The 15,561-nt window shown below is 35.4% G+C and overlaps 1 protein-coding gene across 3 annotated transcripts; it reads left to right on the forward strand.

The window, feature by feature from the left end:
* Positions 1–1,850: 1,850 nt before the first annotated feature.
* On the forward strand, positions 1,851–10,781 carry LOC129739249 (uncharacterized). 3 transcript variants are annotated; one of them, XM_055730675.1, is made up of 7 exons: positions 1,851–2,243; positions 2,302–2,451; positions 4,624–4,788; positions 7,298–8,334; positions 8,400–8,460; positions 9,250–10,176; positions 10,571–10,781. In XM_055730675.1, the coding sequence occupies exons 1-6, from the start codon at positions 2,075–2,077 to the stop codon at positions 9,549–9,551; spliced, it is 1,884 nt and encodes a 627-aa protein (XP_055586650.1). In that variant the 5' UTR covers positions 1,851–2,074; the 3' UTR covers positions 9,552–10,176; positions 10,571–10,781. The 3 variants fall into 3 exon arrangements, with proteins under 3 accessions (XP_055586650.1, XP_055586651.1, XP_055586652.1); XM_055730676.1 differs by lacking the exons at positions 1,851–2,243; positions 2,302–2,451 and adding an exon at positions 4,426–4,546; XM_055730677.1 differs by lacking the exons at positions 1,851–2,243; positions 2,302–2,451 and adding an exon at positions 4,508–4,571.
* The last annotated feature ends 4,780 nt before the right edge of the window (positions 10,782–15,561 follow it).

A 15,561-nucleotide genomic window follows, 5' to 3' on the forward strand; every position in this document is an offset into this window, starting at 1 on the left:
AATACTAACGAAAACATGTCTGAATGTACAGCGAAGCTTTTTGGACAATTATTCCTGAAGTTATTGAGCAAAAACCATGTGACCGACACTGCAATTCAGGAAATTGTAGAAGCACTTTGTGAAATCGCAGTTATACAAAAAAAAGTTTTTAAAAATATTTGCTGCGATATTCAAGATTCTTTAAACACCCCCACATCATTGATCGAGAACATCAATATAAAATGTCAAACTCTGTTTTTCGACGAATTGTTTGGTGAGAAGGGAATTTTCAGGAGCTCTTATATGAGAAAAAAATTTTACGCGAAAAATTTCTCTTACATATGTTTCCCCGATTGAAATCTCTTTGCAACGAGATTTGACGCATAAAGAGAGTTTCTATTATTATGTTCCAATATTGGATACGCTTAAAGCCCTTTTACGAGACGCTAAGGTTAACGAAGCTTTGTTCCGGGAGAAAAGGAAAACGGACGGTTTTATTACTAACTTTACTGAAGGAGAAAAATTCGGAAAAAGTAACTTTTTCAATCATCAAACGATGAACTTGTTTCTGTACCAGGATTCAACCGAAGTTGTCGTCAATTGCTTGGGCAATGCTACGTCACGACATAAATATGTGTATATTTAGTCATTGGAAATTTAGATCCCTTCATAAGAAATCTGACTGACTGACAACGTTCATTTAGTTCTACTGTGCAAAAACAAAGATTTCATACAATTTGGCATGAATCGAGTTTTCCGTCGTTTGGTAGAGGACTTGAAATCGCTTGAAGAAGGATTACTGCTTGATGATAACCGGATAATAAAAGGATCATTATTCACAACGTTAAACGATAATCTTGGAGCGCACCAGATTGCAGGTCTCACGGAGAATTTTTCGAGAGGAAGCTACTTTTGTAGATATTGTTATATCACGCAGGAGGAATTTCAAAACAATCCACATCATAGAGCACAGCTGAGAACCCCGGAATCAAACAGCTCAGATTTAGAGGTGGTCTTAAATGATCCATTAAAAAAACATTACCGTGCAGTAAAAGACATCAACATATTTAATGAACTGCAACAATTCAATATTTTCGACTTTGGTGCCCCTCCGTGTGTTGCCCATGATCTCTTTGAAGGCTGGGTCAACTACGATTTGTTTCTTATTTTGAAACGTTCAGTGGGCGACAAGATCGTGAAAAAAACGTTTTTGGAGGCGCGTATAAACGAAATTTTCAAAAAACTAAAACTGAACACAAAAATTCAACTAAATTTCTCCAGAAAATCAAAGAACATAAAAGCAAAGGCCTGCGATGTGTGGCATCTCGTTCAAATCATCCCTCTTGTTTTCCTCGATATTGATATTCATCACACGCATCCATTGTTTGTCATGTTGCTCCTGATATCGCGAGTAACACTGATCGCAACATCGCCGATGATTTCAATGGCACAGATTGAGCTTTTCAATAATCACATGAATGAATACCTAACATTGCGAGTTGATCAATTCCAAACACCTGTTAGACCGAAGCATCACTACACAAATCATTATACTCTTTTTATGAGAAAATTGGGACCTCTGGCCCAATTTTGCACGTTGTTTTGTGAACGTAAGCATTGCTTTTTTAAAAGAGCTTTACGTAGTACTCTAAACTACAAAAACGTCACTAAGTTCTGTTCCGAACAGCATCAGTTTTATACTGGGCTGTTGAACAACAAGAATATGCGATATGAAAAAAATTTCTACGCTGAAAAGTTCATCGAAGAAGCCGAACATTTGAATCGCAAGGATCAGGAGGCTTTAAATGCGGAAGGATACGTGGGAGACGGATTTCTCTACGCACAACAGGCCTCATATTGCGGTTACAAATACAAACAGAAAGATTTTATTTTTTTTGGAGTTTGATGATACGGAGACGGGGCTGTATGTACTGGAAATCAAATTCTTAATTTATTGTAAATGCAACGATAATGTGTTATTTTTCGGAGAGAAACGAGAAGTTGAAATACTTGAGGAGAGAGGTCTCGTAATGTTCTCTCAGCACGTTAGTGCAACGAACGGCATTACAATAGATTTCGATAAGGTGGTAGATCCATGCCCTATTATAAGCTTCGAGGAAAACGGTTTGGAGTATCTGTTCCTGAGGCATTGCCTTCCTATTGCCTAAAAATGAATAATTCCACAGTTTTTAACATATGTGATTCCCAAAGGAAAAACAGGCACGTCGTTGTAACCGACTCAATTAATGGTCTCCGTCAAAAAGGTAAGAATAAACCAAGATTACCGAATGTTATCTCTTATTCTCTGCTATTGTATTTCAGCATCTACCATTTTTGGGAAACCCATTATAAAAATCGTTCTGAAGGAAAATGGCTGCCAACTATCCGATTTTGTTTCCATAAACGCGTGTCAAAAGCAACTGATAATGATGTTATCCATCGATGAAGATTGGCATCCTCCAAAAAGTTCAGGTGAGCTACATAAAACATGAGAAAAAACCTACATAATCACTCCTTCAAACAGAAACATTGTGAATATTTAAATAATGTTTTGTTATTTTTCACTGGAACACTTTCAAACTTTTTTTTTCAATGAACATAGAAAATCGTCATTCGGGACGATATGCAATCATATGCATAAAACACCTTTCAAGACTCTCACCCTATCACTGACTATTTCTACGGTTTGCAACCGTTTGCTTTTAGTGGAAAATCGCGATAAACTAGGTTGCTTCTAGCCATACACGACAACGCTAATAGTTCCTTTTATTTGATGTTAATAAAGAAGTAACTTCTTTGAAAAAGATTTCAGATTTTACACTAGAAACTTGAATGCGAACTGTGATGTAAACAATTAATCGAGAAAAGAGTATACTAACTCCACTTATCCATTCCGCCTAATCATTCGACCCGGGAAAAATCTGGTCGAATGTATATGGAGTGAATTATTAGTAACGTTCAGTCTATTTCCCGGCTATATTAACGTTAACTTATTCTCAGTTAGATTTAACTTATCTAATAATTAATTTTCCACAATCCAAACGATTTCATAACTATATTTAATAACTACTTCTTATGTTCGCCTATTTATTGCATTTATTGAGTTCGGCAATTCCCAGGCTTTTTAAATCGTTCTATCTGTTGAATACATAAAGAAACCTGCTAAACAAATGCGTCATTGAACCTACCTAATTAGAATCAATCTGATCTAAATTTTCGACCAGACAGCAGAGGTGCCAGGTCGTTTCGTCAAAAATCAGGACACCGCGAAGTAAAAAATCAGGATTTTTCAGGACACCACTAAATTGGTGAAAATAACATGCAGTTCTGCTTTAATTGCATAACTAAAGGCGAAATATAGGTGCTGAAGACGCCTAGAGTTATGCAACTGAACCGAGAACAACCTTGGCTGACCTGCAGCTAATATCGAAAACACCATTAAAATATCATTTTAACCGAAGATTATTATTGCTTAAACTATTTTAATCAAGATTTGTTTGATTTTCTCATCATTTAACATTAAATTTAATTATAAACGAATTATTTTCTAAAAATCAGGACAAATCAGGACATTTTAGGGGTCATTTTTAAAAAATCAGGACAATTCAAGCGTATTTGAAAAATCAGGACGGCCTCCCGAAAATCAGGACAAATCCTGATAAATCAGGACACCTGACACCCCTGCCAGACAGATACAATTGATAGCTATGTATTTATTTACTCAGGTGTTATAGAGTTTCATTCTCTGGCAAAAAAAAACTAAAACGAAGAAGAATTATTTACTCAGTTCGATGAAAAAGAAGAAAAAAGCTAGATAGGTTTTCACTTGTTTGTTTGAAATTGTGTTTCATTTAATATAATAATTGTTTTCTAATGCCAATAGGGCGTTTGCACAGTGCATTAGTATAAGTAAGCCGTTGGGCAAACAAATGTGACAACCCCATGTTAAATGAACACAAATCGACTAAAGAAAGATATTTTTTGAAGAATTGATGAAAACTATTGTAAAGTTTCTTATGTACAACACATTTTTAGAAAGCCAGATCATTTTTTGACTTGTTTGTGATTTTTTTCTAATTTTGAGTTAAGTTCTTTAACAAAAATGAAGACTTTATACAGGATAAATATGAGCGTTTTTAGTGAAACCAGGACAAATATTGCTCAAGTTTATTAATCAATTTCGTGACGAAAACTCTCAACATCATCTTCCTGGTTCTAAATTTTATATGATAGACCCAAAAACGTGAACAAAGGATCCGGGGGAACCGTTTAATGTGCTTTACAATGATGGTTGGCTTATTTTTCATTTTTTGTTTTGCTTGGTTTCCCACTGATATCCAATAAAATAATCGCAGAATCGTTTCCACTTGTTAGCAAATGATCCGAAATATACCTTTTGAATTTTTTTAGAGAAATTGAGCATTCATTTAAGGGAAAACCAACATTTTGGTTGAATTTTGCTTTTTTTGCATATAAAAATCTCTAATGTGTGCCCAACAGACCTCTTGTATGTGTGTGTAGCAAACGCCCTATTGGGATTCAACACAGCATATGCTGTTAAAGTGCAGTAAGAGACCTTCGTATAGAATACAGTTTCATAACACTAAGCCTTCATTTTAATTAAGTTCAAATATGTTCTTTCAGGAGTACCACCACAATTTCCTAAATCTCAGACGGATGATCAAAATCCCATGATCGAGATAGACCTGCAAAGTTCTTTAAATGAGATGGATCTTATAAGTCCCATTTCTCAGAGAGATCTACATAGCCCTGTTACAAATACGGATATCATACATTATGTTGGCAACGGTAAGTCGATTTATTTTTTTTAAAGGTTTTTTAACTCCACAGGAGACATTTGTCCCTAAACCGAAAGTTTAAGATTTTGGGATTTACATTTACATCTTTATTTTTAATTCTATGTTTAGCGCCTAGTATCAATGTATTTATCTATATAAAAGCAATATCTGTATGTTTGTTTGTTTGTCCTCTATAGACTCAGCCGTCTTAGGGACTGTTCACTAATTACGTAAGCAGATAGGGGGGGTGGGGGGGTTTCACATTTGCTTACGATCTCTTACTAGGGGGGTCTGACTAGGGGGGTAGGGGGGGTTTCCAAAAATCTTACGTAAGAAATGTTGCATTGATAATTCGTCACAGCCATTTTTTATTTTTTCTTCTCACTACCTTTTTGTTGGTTATTTTTGATGTTATGTTATTTATCTTTTAATTTCTTCGAGTAAATAAAAAAAATAAACTCTATTTTACAAAAGATTTAACAAAAAAAATCCTTAAACTTTATCGCTCACTGCTTAAATGAGTCTGAGCTTTGGATTAACTAACAACGTTATTGTCGTTGAACATTTTTTCACCAATTCTATGTTTAGAATGATTTTTTTTAGATTTTTATGATTTTGAGGTCAAATCATAACAATTTTTATGGTACCTTGTTAACCTTATCTTTCACTTTTTCTTTTTAAATTGGGATTAGAATTTTGTATTGTTTATTCGATTGTGGAAATTTATTGAAAATTATGCTGCTACGAACATGGTTTGTCTTAAATAATGTTTTTTGTAATCGTTTGTGACATTTTATTCAAATTGTGCTTTTCAAATGCATATATTAAGTTTTGCTTAAAAAGTGCTTTGTTCGAAATATCGACTTTAAATTCTTAATATTTTCGAGCTCTTTTTGCTAAAACGTGTCAATTTCTCAAAGAATCGAAAACGTAAGATCTTACTAGGGGGGGAGGGGGGGTTTTGAAAAATCTTACTTTTTCTTACCAGGGGGGGGAGGGAGGATATAAAATTTCCAAAATTTTGCTTACGTTATTAGTGAACGGCCCCTTAAGACCTAGAGAGCTGAAATTTGGCATGGATGCTCATTAGGACCAGAAATGATGAAAAATGTTCTCAGATTTTCGGATAACCCCTTCTGAAGGGGTTGACGTTATTAATCATCGTATTGTGATGAAAATTTGTACATGAGTGTTTTGAGGGACGAACAATCCATTCCAGGTATTAAATTCAGGATCAGGGGGTCAGATTGTAATGAAAATTAACACATGAGTGTTTTGAGAGATGATCAGTCGATTCCAGGTATCAAATTTAGGGTCAGAGGTCGGCCAAAGGGGTCGTCCATATCAACAGTTTATTGTTTTTGCAGTATGGACGTTATTATTCATCGGATTGTGATAAGAATTCGAACATGAGTGTTTTGAAGGACGAAAAATCGAAGCAATGTATCAAATACTGGGTCAGGGATCGGCCAAAAGGGTCGTCCATATAATCTATTAAATGTATTTACGATATTGGCGTCATTGTACATCGGATTGTGATGAAAATTTGCACATGAGTGTTTCGAGGGACTAGCAATCGAATGCAGGTATCAAATTGAGGGGCAGAGGTAGGACAAAGGGGTCGTTCATATCTACTGTTTAGTGTTTTTGCAATATTGACATTATTATACATCGGATTGTGATAAAAATTTACACATGAGTGTTTCGAGGGAAGAGCAATCGATTATAGGTATCAAATTGAGTAACAAAGGTTGGTCAAAGGGGTCGTTCATATCAACTGTTTAGTGTTTTTGCGATAATGACGTTATTATACATCGAATTGTGATGAAAATTTGCACATGAGTGTTCCGAGGAACGAGCAATCGAACCCAGTTATCAATTTGAAGGCCAGGGGTCGGTAAAAGGGGTCATCTATATAAAATGTATTATTTTTTGTTATATTAGCGTTATTATACATTGGATTGTGATGGAAATATACACATGAGTAATTTGAGGGCCGAGCAATCGATTTCAGGTATCAAATTATCAAATTGAGGAACAGGGGTCAGCCAAAGGGGTCGTTCATATTTACTGCCATGAATTTCGGGCCATGCGACGATGAAGGATTTCGTCCTATCTAAAAGTTTATTGTTTATGCAATATTTTTTTGGGAGGTCAATTTTAAATATAAAGGTCAAGCAAAAGAGTCGTGCATATAGAGAAATTCTAAGCGTTTCTGCGATAATGTCGAAATTTTGCAACCGTTCGAGAATAAAACACTTTCACATGTATTTCATAAAAAAAGCCAGCAACCTCTTAATTTGACTTTCAAGTTGAAACACAAGGAAAGTGGCGACTTTAAACACTGTTGAATGTTTGACCGAATATTGTCGAAAAAAACATCAGATTCAATTATCTAAACTTATCTTCAAGTATTAATGATTGAAAGCGAAACGAAGTTCGTACGGGATCAGCTAGTGTTCTATAAAAGATATTTTAATAACCTAGATTTAGCATTAATAGTTTCTTTATTTTTTTAGAATCTTCTCTCTTGGATGGTGATGATTATGGGGATGATTATGGTGACTATCAAATACTAGAATTAGGCACTGATGATAGTCATCACGATCACAGTGACCGGCAACAATCCGGAACAATGCAAATAGAAGAATGCCTACCAAGCACATCTTCATCGGAGCAAGGAAGTCTCTTACAATCTAATACCTCATGTGAATTGGTTAAAAGCAATAAAAGGTCAGCCACAGATATGAAATTCGAATCTTTTCGTATCAACTGGGACAAAATAAGCGATAATTTACTTTTGCGCCTGGAAAAAATGCAGTGTTATGAAAACGAACACCCAGATTGTCACAATTTCCCAATTGATATCGACTTCTCAAACTCGTTTATGTGTGAACTTGCGAACCAATTGGTGGATCAATTAGTATTAATTGATTTGCACGTTCCTGCATCAGTACAGGACTTTGTGGCTAAAGAAGTGTATTCAAAATATCCATGTCTTCACTTTCGTGATGATGATGGGTTCAAAACACCCGAAGGACATCAAGTTCTCAAAAGAAAAATGATTAACCGTGTGAGTTACAAAAAACGGTATAGTGGAAACAAAACCGAACAGCTTCCGAAACGCCGAAAACATCGAATAGTGAGAAGCGGAACCATTGAGAACTATTGGCAGGAAAAGTCTTCAAGTTGTGAACCGCAATTATATTCATTGCTTCTACGCGATGAGCCAAATGTAACGGATGAATGGTTTCTTCAGAAGAGTCAACCATTCGTTCGTTACATTTTTAGTAATGAAGAAAATATTGCGGAAAACCTAAAAAAATTTCCAATAATTCGACGAAGGAAGATGCTAAGTTTCCATTTCGAAAAATGCACTGGTATTGCCTTGGATACCCTGGGTAAATATTACTCAGAAAAAAAACACAAAATTATCGATTACTCGTTGCGAAATAAAAAAAAAAATCTAAATGCAAATTCTACGGATTTCGAAATATTTGAATATCTTGCTGCTTTAGTAGATGAAGATTTCAAAGATCTGATGTCCTATCAGAAGGTAATAGTTTTTTGAATTATAGAAAATTTCTAACCTTGACGTTTTTTCTTTATTCATTTTTCTAGCTCGGAACCTGCATTGAAGAAATACGCTTGGATGGTCCAGATCCAATGCTTGCGCACGTAGGTGAGTAAAATATTTAAAATACAGTTTTGAAGACATGATTCACTTTCAAGCAGCGCTTAAACCATAACTAATACTTCAATTAATTATAAAAATTTATGTAATTAATGATCTTTACGTATCACACAGTATAAAAGAAAAGAGTGGACAAACTTAACTACGTATTATCAATATGTAATTTTACAGAAATAATAATATTTTTGATAAAAAGATAGTTGTGGATTAAAATTTAATAAATACGTTTAAGTTGATTTATACTATTGATTTAAAAAAAAAATTAGTTCAAAGTTTTTGACTGTAAAATATGTATCGTGTCCCTTATTAGGCCGATGACATAGTGAATACGATGCGATGCGGCAAATGCGATTCAATGCGGTGAACCACATTTAATGAAAATGTATGTGAATCGCTTAAACCTGACATACTCAACGCGGCGAAGCAGATGTCAATTTGTTCCGTCGCTCGAGTTCGCATAGGCTGCGTCCGTAAATTCGCATCGCACCGCTCTCACTATGTCATTGGCCTATGTCAGGTTTAAGCAATTCACATACATTTTCATCAAATGTAGTTCGCCACATTGAGTCGCTTTCGCCGGTTCGCATCGCATCGCCCTCACTATGTCATCGGCCAATCGAAAGCAGTCATTCAATACGCATATTCGTTTAGAATCTTTCGAATGTACTTTTTTATTTGTTTCTTTCCCTGAATCTGAGGGTGAAACTCCTTCTAAATCTCTACTCTAACAAGCACATACGGTACCGATACAAATGACAAATTTATTTTCTGTTTCAGATCTTGGTAACAACTCATCTATCTACTACGTTTTCGCTGAAGAGTTGAGGCTGAGTGAAGGCACTGACGATATTGTTACAGCAGTATCAGATCTTATGGCTGTACATTTTGTACATAACTTTGTTTACCGAAAGCAATGTTCCAAGTTCCTAGAGCTTATACAACAATATTTATTAAAAATATACACGAAAAAAGGAGGCAAATCACAAGCCGTCCGCAAAGGCACAATACAATGCAAAGTTGCGAAAGTCATCGAATCAATTTCTCGCCATGTGATTAGTAAATCTGCTTTATCAATTTAATGGTTTTCTTTTAATTAGTTATTTTTATTTTATTTATCAACGTTTCATAAAAGTAATATTTTAAAATCATTATTAACCATAGAACCGTTATCTTTGTTTGATCATTGATGCATTGCGCAAAGTATATGTGTTTTTGAAAATTTGTCAAAATAAATCTCCTTTAATTCTTAAACTTTTATTCCCAGATTATTGTTGTACATATGTATGTTCCGAGAAAAATAATCATTTTTTTCGTTATTATATTCTCTTCAATATTTGGTTTACGGGTTTTTTTTCTTATTTCGTTTTAGTCTGCATGGTTACGCAAAAAATAGCATGGAAAGACGTTAGTATGAGTTGAAATTACATAATGACGGAGACAGAATTTAAGCAGCCGGTGATTTTTCCAATAAGCATTCTACCATTACGCGATTGCAATGATATATCACGTGGCCAAAGAAAGTCCAAGAAGATTGAGTTCGATTTATTGCCCCGTGAGGTACTTTTAAAATGTTTTTCGGGAGCAGCCGCCCATGAATGAAGAGCAGGAATAACCAGTCGGCGAGGTGACCAACGGCTATGTACGAGCGCAATCGATGTGCTGATAGTAGTGCCTACACAACATTAGGCCCAACTGTTGATGAAGGTAAGCATCGGTAATTTGATAAACTGAATCCGATTTTTTTTACTAAAACTATTGATAGTTTGACGCAAATTTCAAAATAGGGTTTAAATCATACGGACTTCTTAATGCTGGTAATCCTATTCAGTGGATTCTATTATAGTTCAAAATCTCTGGTTGGTATCAGAATCGTTTTTATTAAAAGAAATGTTGAATTCCGAAAAGCAGAAATATAGGAATCCAGTCTGCATCTTTGGTATGGAACCTAAACATTCAGTGCAAACAAACAAAGTAATCATAAATTCACAATCAACAAATAAAGGATTGTGATTCGAAGTGTTTTATTTTTGATGTAACACTCAAGAAATTATCCAGTTTCTTTATCTTACACTTATCATTTTTATCATTTTCATTTCAGACCCTTTCTTTAAACAATATACCGAGCCGAGTATGCCAAGTCCGATGAAGGAATCACCAGGGTCAACGGAAGCTCAAGAAGAGGAGGATAGAGGAGATAAAATCAAGAAGCAGTTACTGGAAGCACGAGAAACACTCTCTTGATGTGGATCCCTGCATTTGCATGATTATTCGATTCCACTAATCCCACAATACATTATCGTGAATCGCGTTCAAACACAATGCGAATGAAAGAAAATTCATTTCATATTTCATTTGTGTAAGTAAATGCAAAATATACATTTTGTGCTGCTCGTAAACTCAGTTGTTTTAATGTGAAAGGATAGCCTCTGTATTAGATCTAAATGAAAATTCCTGATTAGTATAATAAAAACAGCATTTAAAATTACATCATATATGGCGGAATTTTCAGTGCGTGTTGAGCATTGCACGTCTGTAATTTCCCACACGTGTAATGTTCAACACGGACTGAAAATTCCGTCATATGTGATGCTTCTTTTGTTTACATCATATATGATGTAATTTCCAGATTTTTTTTCGTGTGTGTAACATATGACGGAATTTTCCATGCAAGTTGATTATTACACGTTTGTATAATTTTACATGCATGTATTATTCAACTCGCACTGGAAATTCCGTCATATATGATGCTTCTTTTTATTTACATCATATGTGATGTAATTTTCCAGATTTTTTTGGTAGTGTGTAGAGCGCTGAAAATGCCGGAACAGCCGAACCGATGAGCTGGTCTTATTTTATGACGCGACTTTTTTCACCCTCTGACAGCTTTCTGGTCGAGTAGAACAAACGGGTTGATTTGATTGCAACAAACGTGCAGTATACAAATTGGCATACTACAATAAGTGCTTGCCGCTAGGTGTCGCATATTATTATATTTGAATTGGCAGTTTAAAGGTGATTTAAATATTTTGCATTAGAGCGGTCCTATTCTATTATCCGACACTGTATAAGTGACATAACTAGAAGAAAAAAGGCAGTGTTTGAATGGCTTTAGTATCCTGGTTTATCCCGTTTTTCCTATTTTTTATTTTATTTTTTTTTTTTTTTTTGAAAGATGATATGGATGTACATTTCTGGATCGATAGGTCTGGCCAAATAAAGAGGGAAAAAAATATATTGATGTGCTCTTTTTTGCGTTGCAGGATGTGTTAACACTAACTAATATCATAAAAAAAATGATAAAAATGAAAACAAGAAAAATTATATTTTTGGTCAACACTCAAGATCGATATCCTAGAATCAAGAGAATTATCAAACGAAACAAATCAAACAATGAAAACATATTATTTCATTACAAGGAAAAAAAAATAATCTAAAATTGATTGAATTTATAAAAAAAAAAAAAAATCATGCTGAGTGAATGATAGCCAACCAGATAGTGTGAATATGCATCACAGCAGCTAAAAGCTGCTATCTCTTCACCGTTGCGTTACACTTTCAGTCATAAAATCATAGAACGGGCCTCGCCCGAATTTGCATACATTTTCCGGTTGCCCTACCTTTGTGCCGAGAAGAAAAACAGACGGAAGCCGGTAGCCGTTTTTCGGTGGATCGTCCTGGACGTCCCCATCATCATCATCAATGGGCGTCGTCGCCATGCCACATCCACAAACGGTCGGTAGTTTGCAGAAAACGTATTCAAACACCGATGTGTGCCATCAAACGAACACATGATCAGCTCAATCTTCAGGGCGATGAGATATTGGATACTTGTGTTGAAAAACTTAAATATTTTTTGGTAAAAAAATAATTTGTACGATTTTTTTTTTTAATCTGCTACTGATCAACCGACAGCAGATAGAAGTATTGAAGTATTGAAATTTTGACACATTTTGTTTTCAAACCACAATGTTTCAGTCAATCGCCGGTGGTGAATGGCGCAATTCTCATTTTATTGTATATTTTTGCTGTCGGTCCAAAATTCTTGATTTCGGGATACGACCAAGATACAGAGTCCTTGTGTCCAGATAGTGATGGAGCGCCGTGCCGTTTAGTGAAAATATGCTCACGAAAACCGGAATGCACAGTTTTACATTAGCATTTTAGATTTATCTCGCACGGCAGTTGATAAAACTTTATCCTTCTCAGATAGCATACCGGGGTAACTCGTATCTAGCCTGTTCCGGACTGTGGACCTCCTACCAATCCACATCCATTCGAAAACGGCCATAGTGTGTGTACTTTTCTCCGAAGTCTGCAACTATCAAATGATCCCGTTCAGAAGATTTAAACGAGTTGAGTGTGATTTTTGGCTTCATGTAAATTAGAAATCATCGGTAAATTGAATTATCTAGCTTCCCTGTTAAACTTTGAAGGTTTCGTTTCCGTTGTCACGGAATAAAAACCAAAATGCTTAAACTAAAAAAAAAGCCAGGTCAAATCATAGAACGTCGAATCCGTATTTTATTTACCACTCCAAACTGTTTTATTACGTTCTGCTTCCAATTCAAACTACCTTTCGGTGGCAAGAGAACTTTCCCCCGAACACAACCGAAGCTGGCATAGGAGCTTTCATCGAACATGATTTATCGGATGTGATTGTCTGGAGGAGCTGTTCTGGTCTTGAAAATTGCAGCCATAAATTCCATGTGCTTTGGAGTTACTGGTACTTTTATTTCGTTGCCGAATGCAGACTAGCTTTCCCAAAGTAAGAACCTACTAGCGAAATTGTCTCACCTATACTATTTTTATGTTGTGGATCGGAAAAACGCTTGTATAAAGTAAAAAAAACACACAGGGTCCGTGAATTGGTTTGATCTTGGTTTGGAGACTGAAAACGAATTGCTGAAGAGCAGTGACTTTTCGGTCCTTTGGACCAGACAGGGTAGTGTCGATAGCTTGAATGTTTGAGATTGAACTCGTTCTAAGTTAGTACAGTGTGTATTCCTATTGCATTTGTTCCATTTGTATAATTGCTATAATTTCCCGGATTCCAAATCGATGATGATTGTAAAAATTGTGAAATCGATTATCATAACTTTTAAGATGTGCTACATAGCTCCTCCCTCTACTCTGAGTCCATCGGTGCCTTGGGATGACTTTTGTTTAGTAGGTAATCACATCCCGGTAAATCCCGGTTTACGGATTGTATTCCAAGGCACGGCGAGCCACCGTGCCCCCCAGTTTGCAACTCTGGGTCCAAGGGTACAATGGGAAGACTCCGTGAAGACCATTACGACCCGAAGTCTGAACTATCCTCTAACGACTTGAGAACCGACATCTCCTCACAATGACTCGAGGTTCCCTCATAAACCTCTCCTCCTCGCGACTCGAGGCCTGATCTCTTCTCTTACGACTCGAGATCCGAACCCTCTTCGCGACGACTCGAGGTTGACATACACATACCTCTCCTCTGCACGACACAAGGCTCGATCTCGCCTCTTACACCCCTCCTTTTGTTGATCAAAGGCCTGATCTCTCAAAACAGTTTCAGCGTTCAAATTTTGAAATTGTTGACGCCTTGAAATGAACCTGGGGCAGAAAAAGATAGCATGTTCTGCCGATTCCTTCGATTCTACGCATTCCAGGCAATAGGCGCTTAAACTGATGAAGTTACCGAGCTAACATGAAATCGTAATAGAAATGGTAATTCAAATCGAATATGAAGACATTTTCATTAACCATCGTAAACACGATGATATTGAGTGATTTTCCATCATTCATTTACGATAAGCTTTGCCCAAAAAAAGTTGAATCGGTTAGCAGTTTAGTCAACTCGTAAATATGTCTCAAAAAAGTTGAGATTATGCTTTTTCGACATAAACGATTTGAGCAATCTAAACGTGAACTAATTTACTTTAAATGGGCGGTCTTTCAATTGACACTCTGTCCGGTCTCTCTCTCTTTCTTCCTTTGACAGGTTTATGAAAAGAGAATCTGCAGATAATTGTAGATATATCGCCTCCACTTTTGTAGCTATACGCTATTTTGGAAAGTTTAATACAATCTTTTCATCTGATATATTTGTTTAAATAATTCTGTTGTTCCTGCGATATACCTACTTAGAGCACCTGCAACGGTTCAGGCGTAAATATTGGTTTAAAGTATACCAGTTTTAGCACAATTTGAAATTTTAGAATCGGCTAAAACACCCACTCCCCACCGGTGTAGGAGCAAATTTAAAACGGAAAGACTTTCATTGTAGACACTCAATAACTGAGAAGAAAAAACCCATTTTATTAGAAAAATTGCATAAGTTTTGAGTTTCACGGTTAATTGTCTTAAAATTAATTCTACGAATATTCTTTTTGACAGAACAATGATTTCAACTGTTCTACCAGGATTTCATTAATTTAAAAGCAAAAATGACTACACAACGAGGAAAAAAGGTCAATTGAGACAATTCTTCAATTAATTCAATCAAATTGCTTTGAATCAATGGAATAAGGTTTTGTTGAAATGAAATGAAAAAGCAATTTTTTTCAAGTTATTGCTGACATTGATAAAGGAAACGAGAAATGTTCATCCCAAAGTCAAAGGAAATTTTCCTTTGATTTGTCGACATTTTTGTTTGACAAAAACTTGTTTCACTATTTGTAAATTTATGTATGGATACAGAAAAATATGCTGCTATTGACGAAAACTCCGAGCAATCCATACGAAACTAAAAATCTCTCAATATCTCAAATAAAACAAAAATTATAGAACAAACAATAAACATTTATTTTACCTCATCGAAAAAGTATTAAAATTTTCTTTTCGTTTATTTTTTTCAAACTTTAGAACGCTGACTGGATTCACTTATTCGTCGAGCCCAAATGAAAAGCTTTTTGTTTAATTATATTAAATCGAGAATTATGTGACATCTATTATTTGTACTTGATATGGTTTTTATTAACATCTATTCTCAATTTATGTTACGAATAGGGTGGTTGAAGCGAGAAAAAAAAACATTCAAATAATATCTCAAAAAGAAACTATTATCACACCCAATGTTACCCAAACATGTGTGAAAGAAATCATTGTTGGCTA

The sequence above is a fragment of the Uranotaenia lowii genome, chromosome 1 (assembly GCF_029784155.1).
Source record: "Uranotaenia lowii strain MFRU-FL chromosome 1, ASM2978415v1, whole genome shotgun sequence".
Taxonomy (NCBI): domain Eukaryota; kingdom Metazoa; phylum Arthropoda; class Insecta; order Diptera; family Culicidae; genus Uranotaenia; species Uranotaenia lowii.

Coding starts and splice junctions, on each gene's coding strand:
- LOC129739249 (XM_055730675.1), top strand. CDS start 2,075: ATGCCCTATTATAAGCTTCGAGGAAAACGGTTTGGAGTATCTGTTCCT. Junction 2,244..2,301: donor TAATGGTCTCCGTCAAAAAG/GTAAGAATAAAC, acceptor ATTGTATTTCAG/CATCTACCATTTTTGGGAAA. Junction 2,452..4,623: donor GCATCCTCCAAAAAGTTCAG/GTGAGCTACATA, acceptor ATGTTCTTTCAG/GAGTACCACCACAATTTCCT.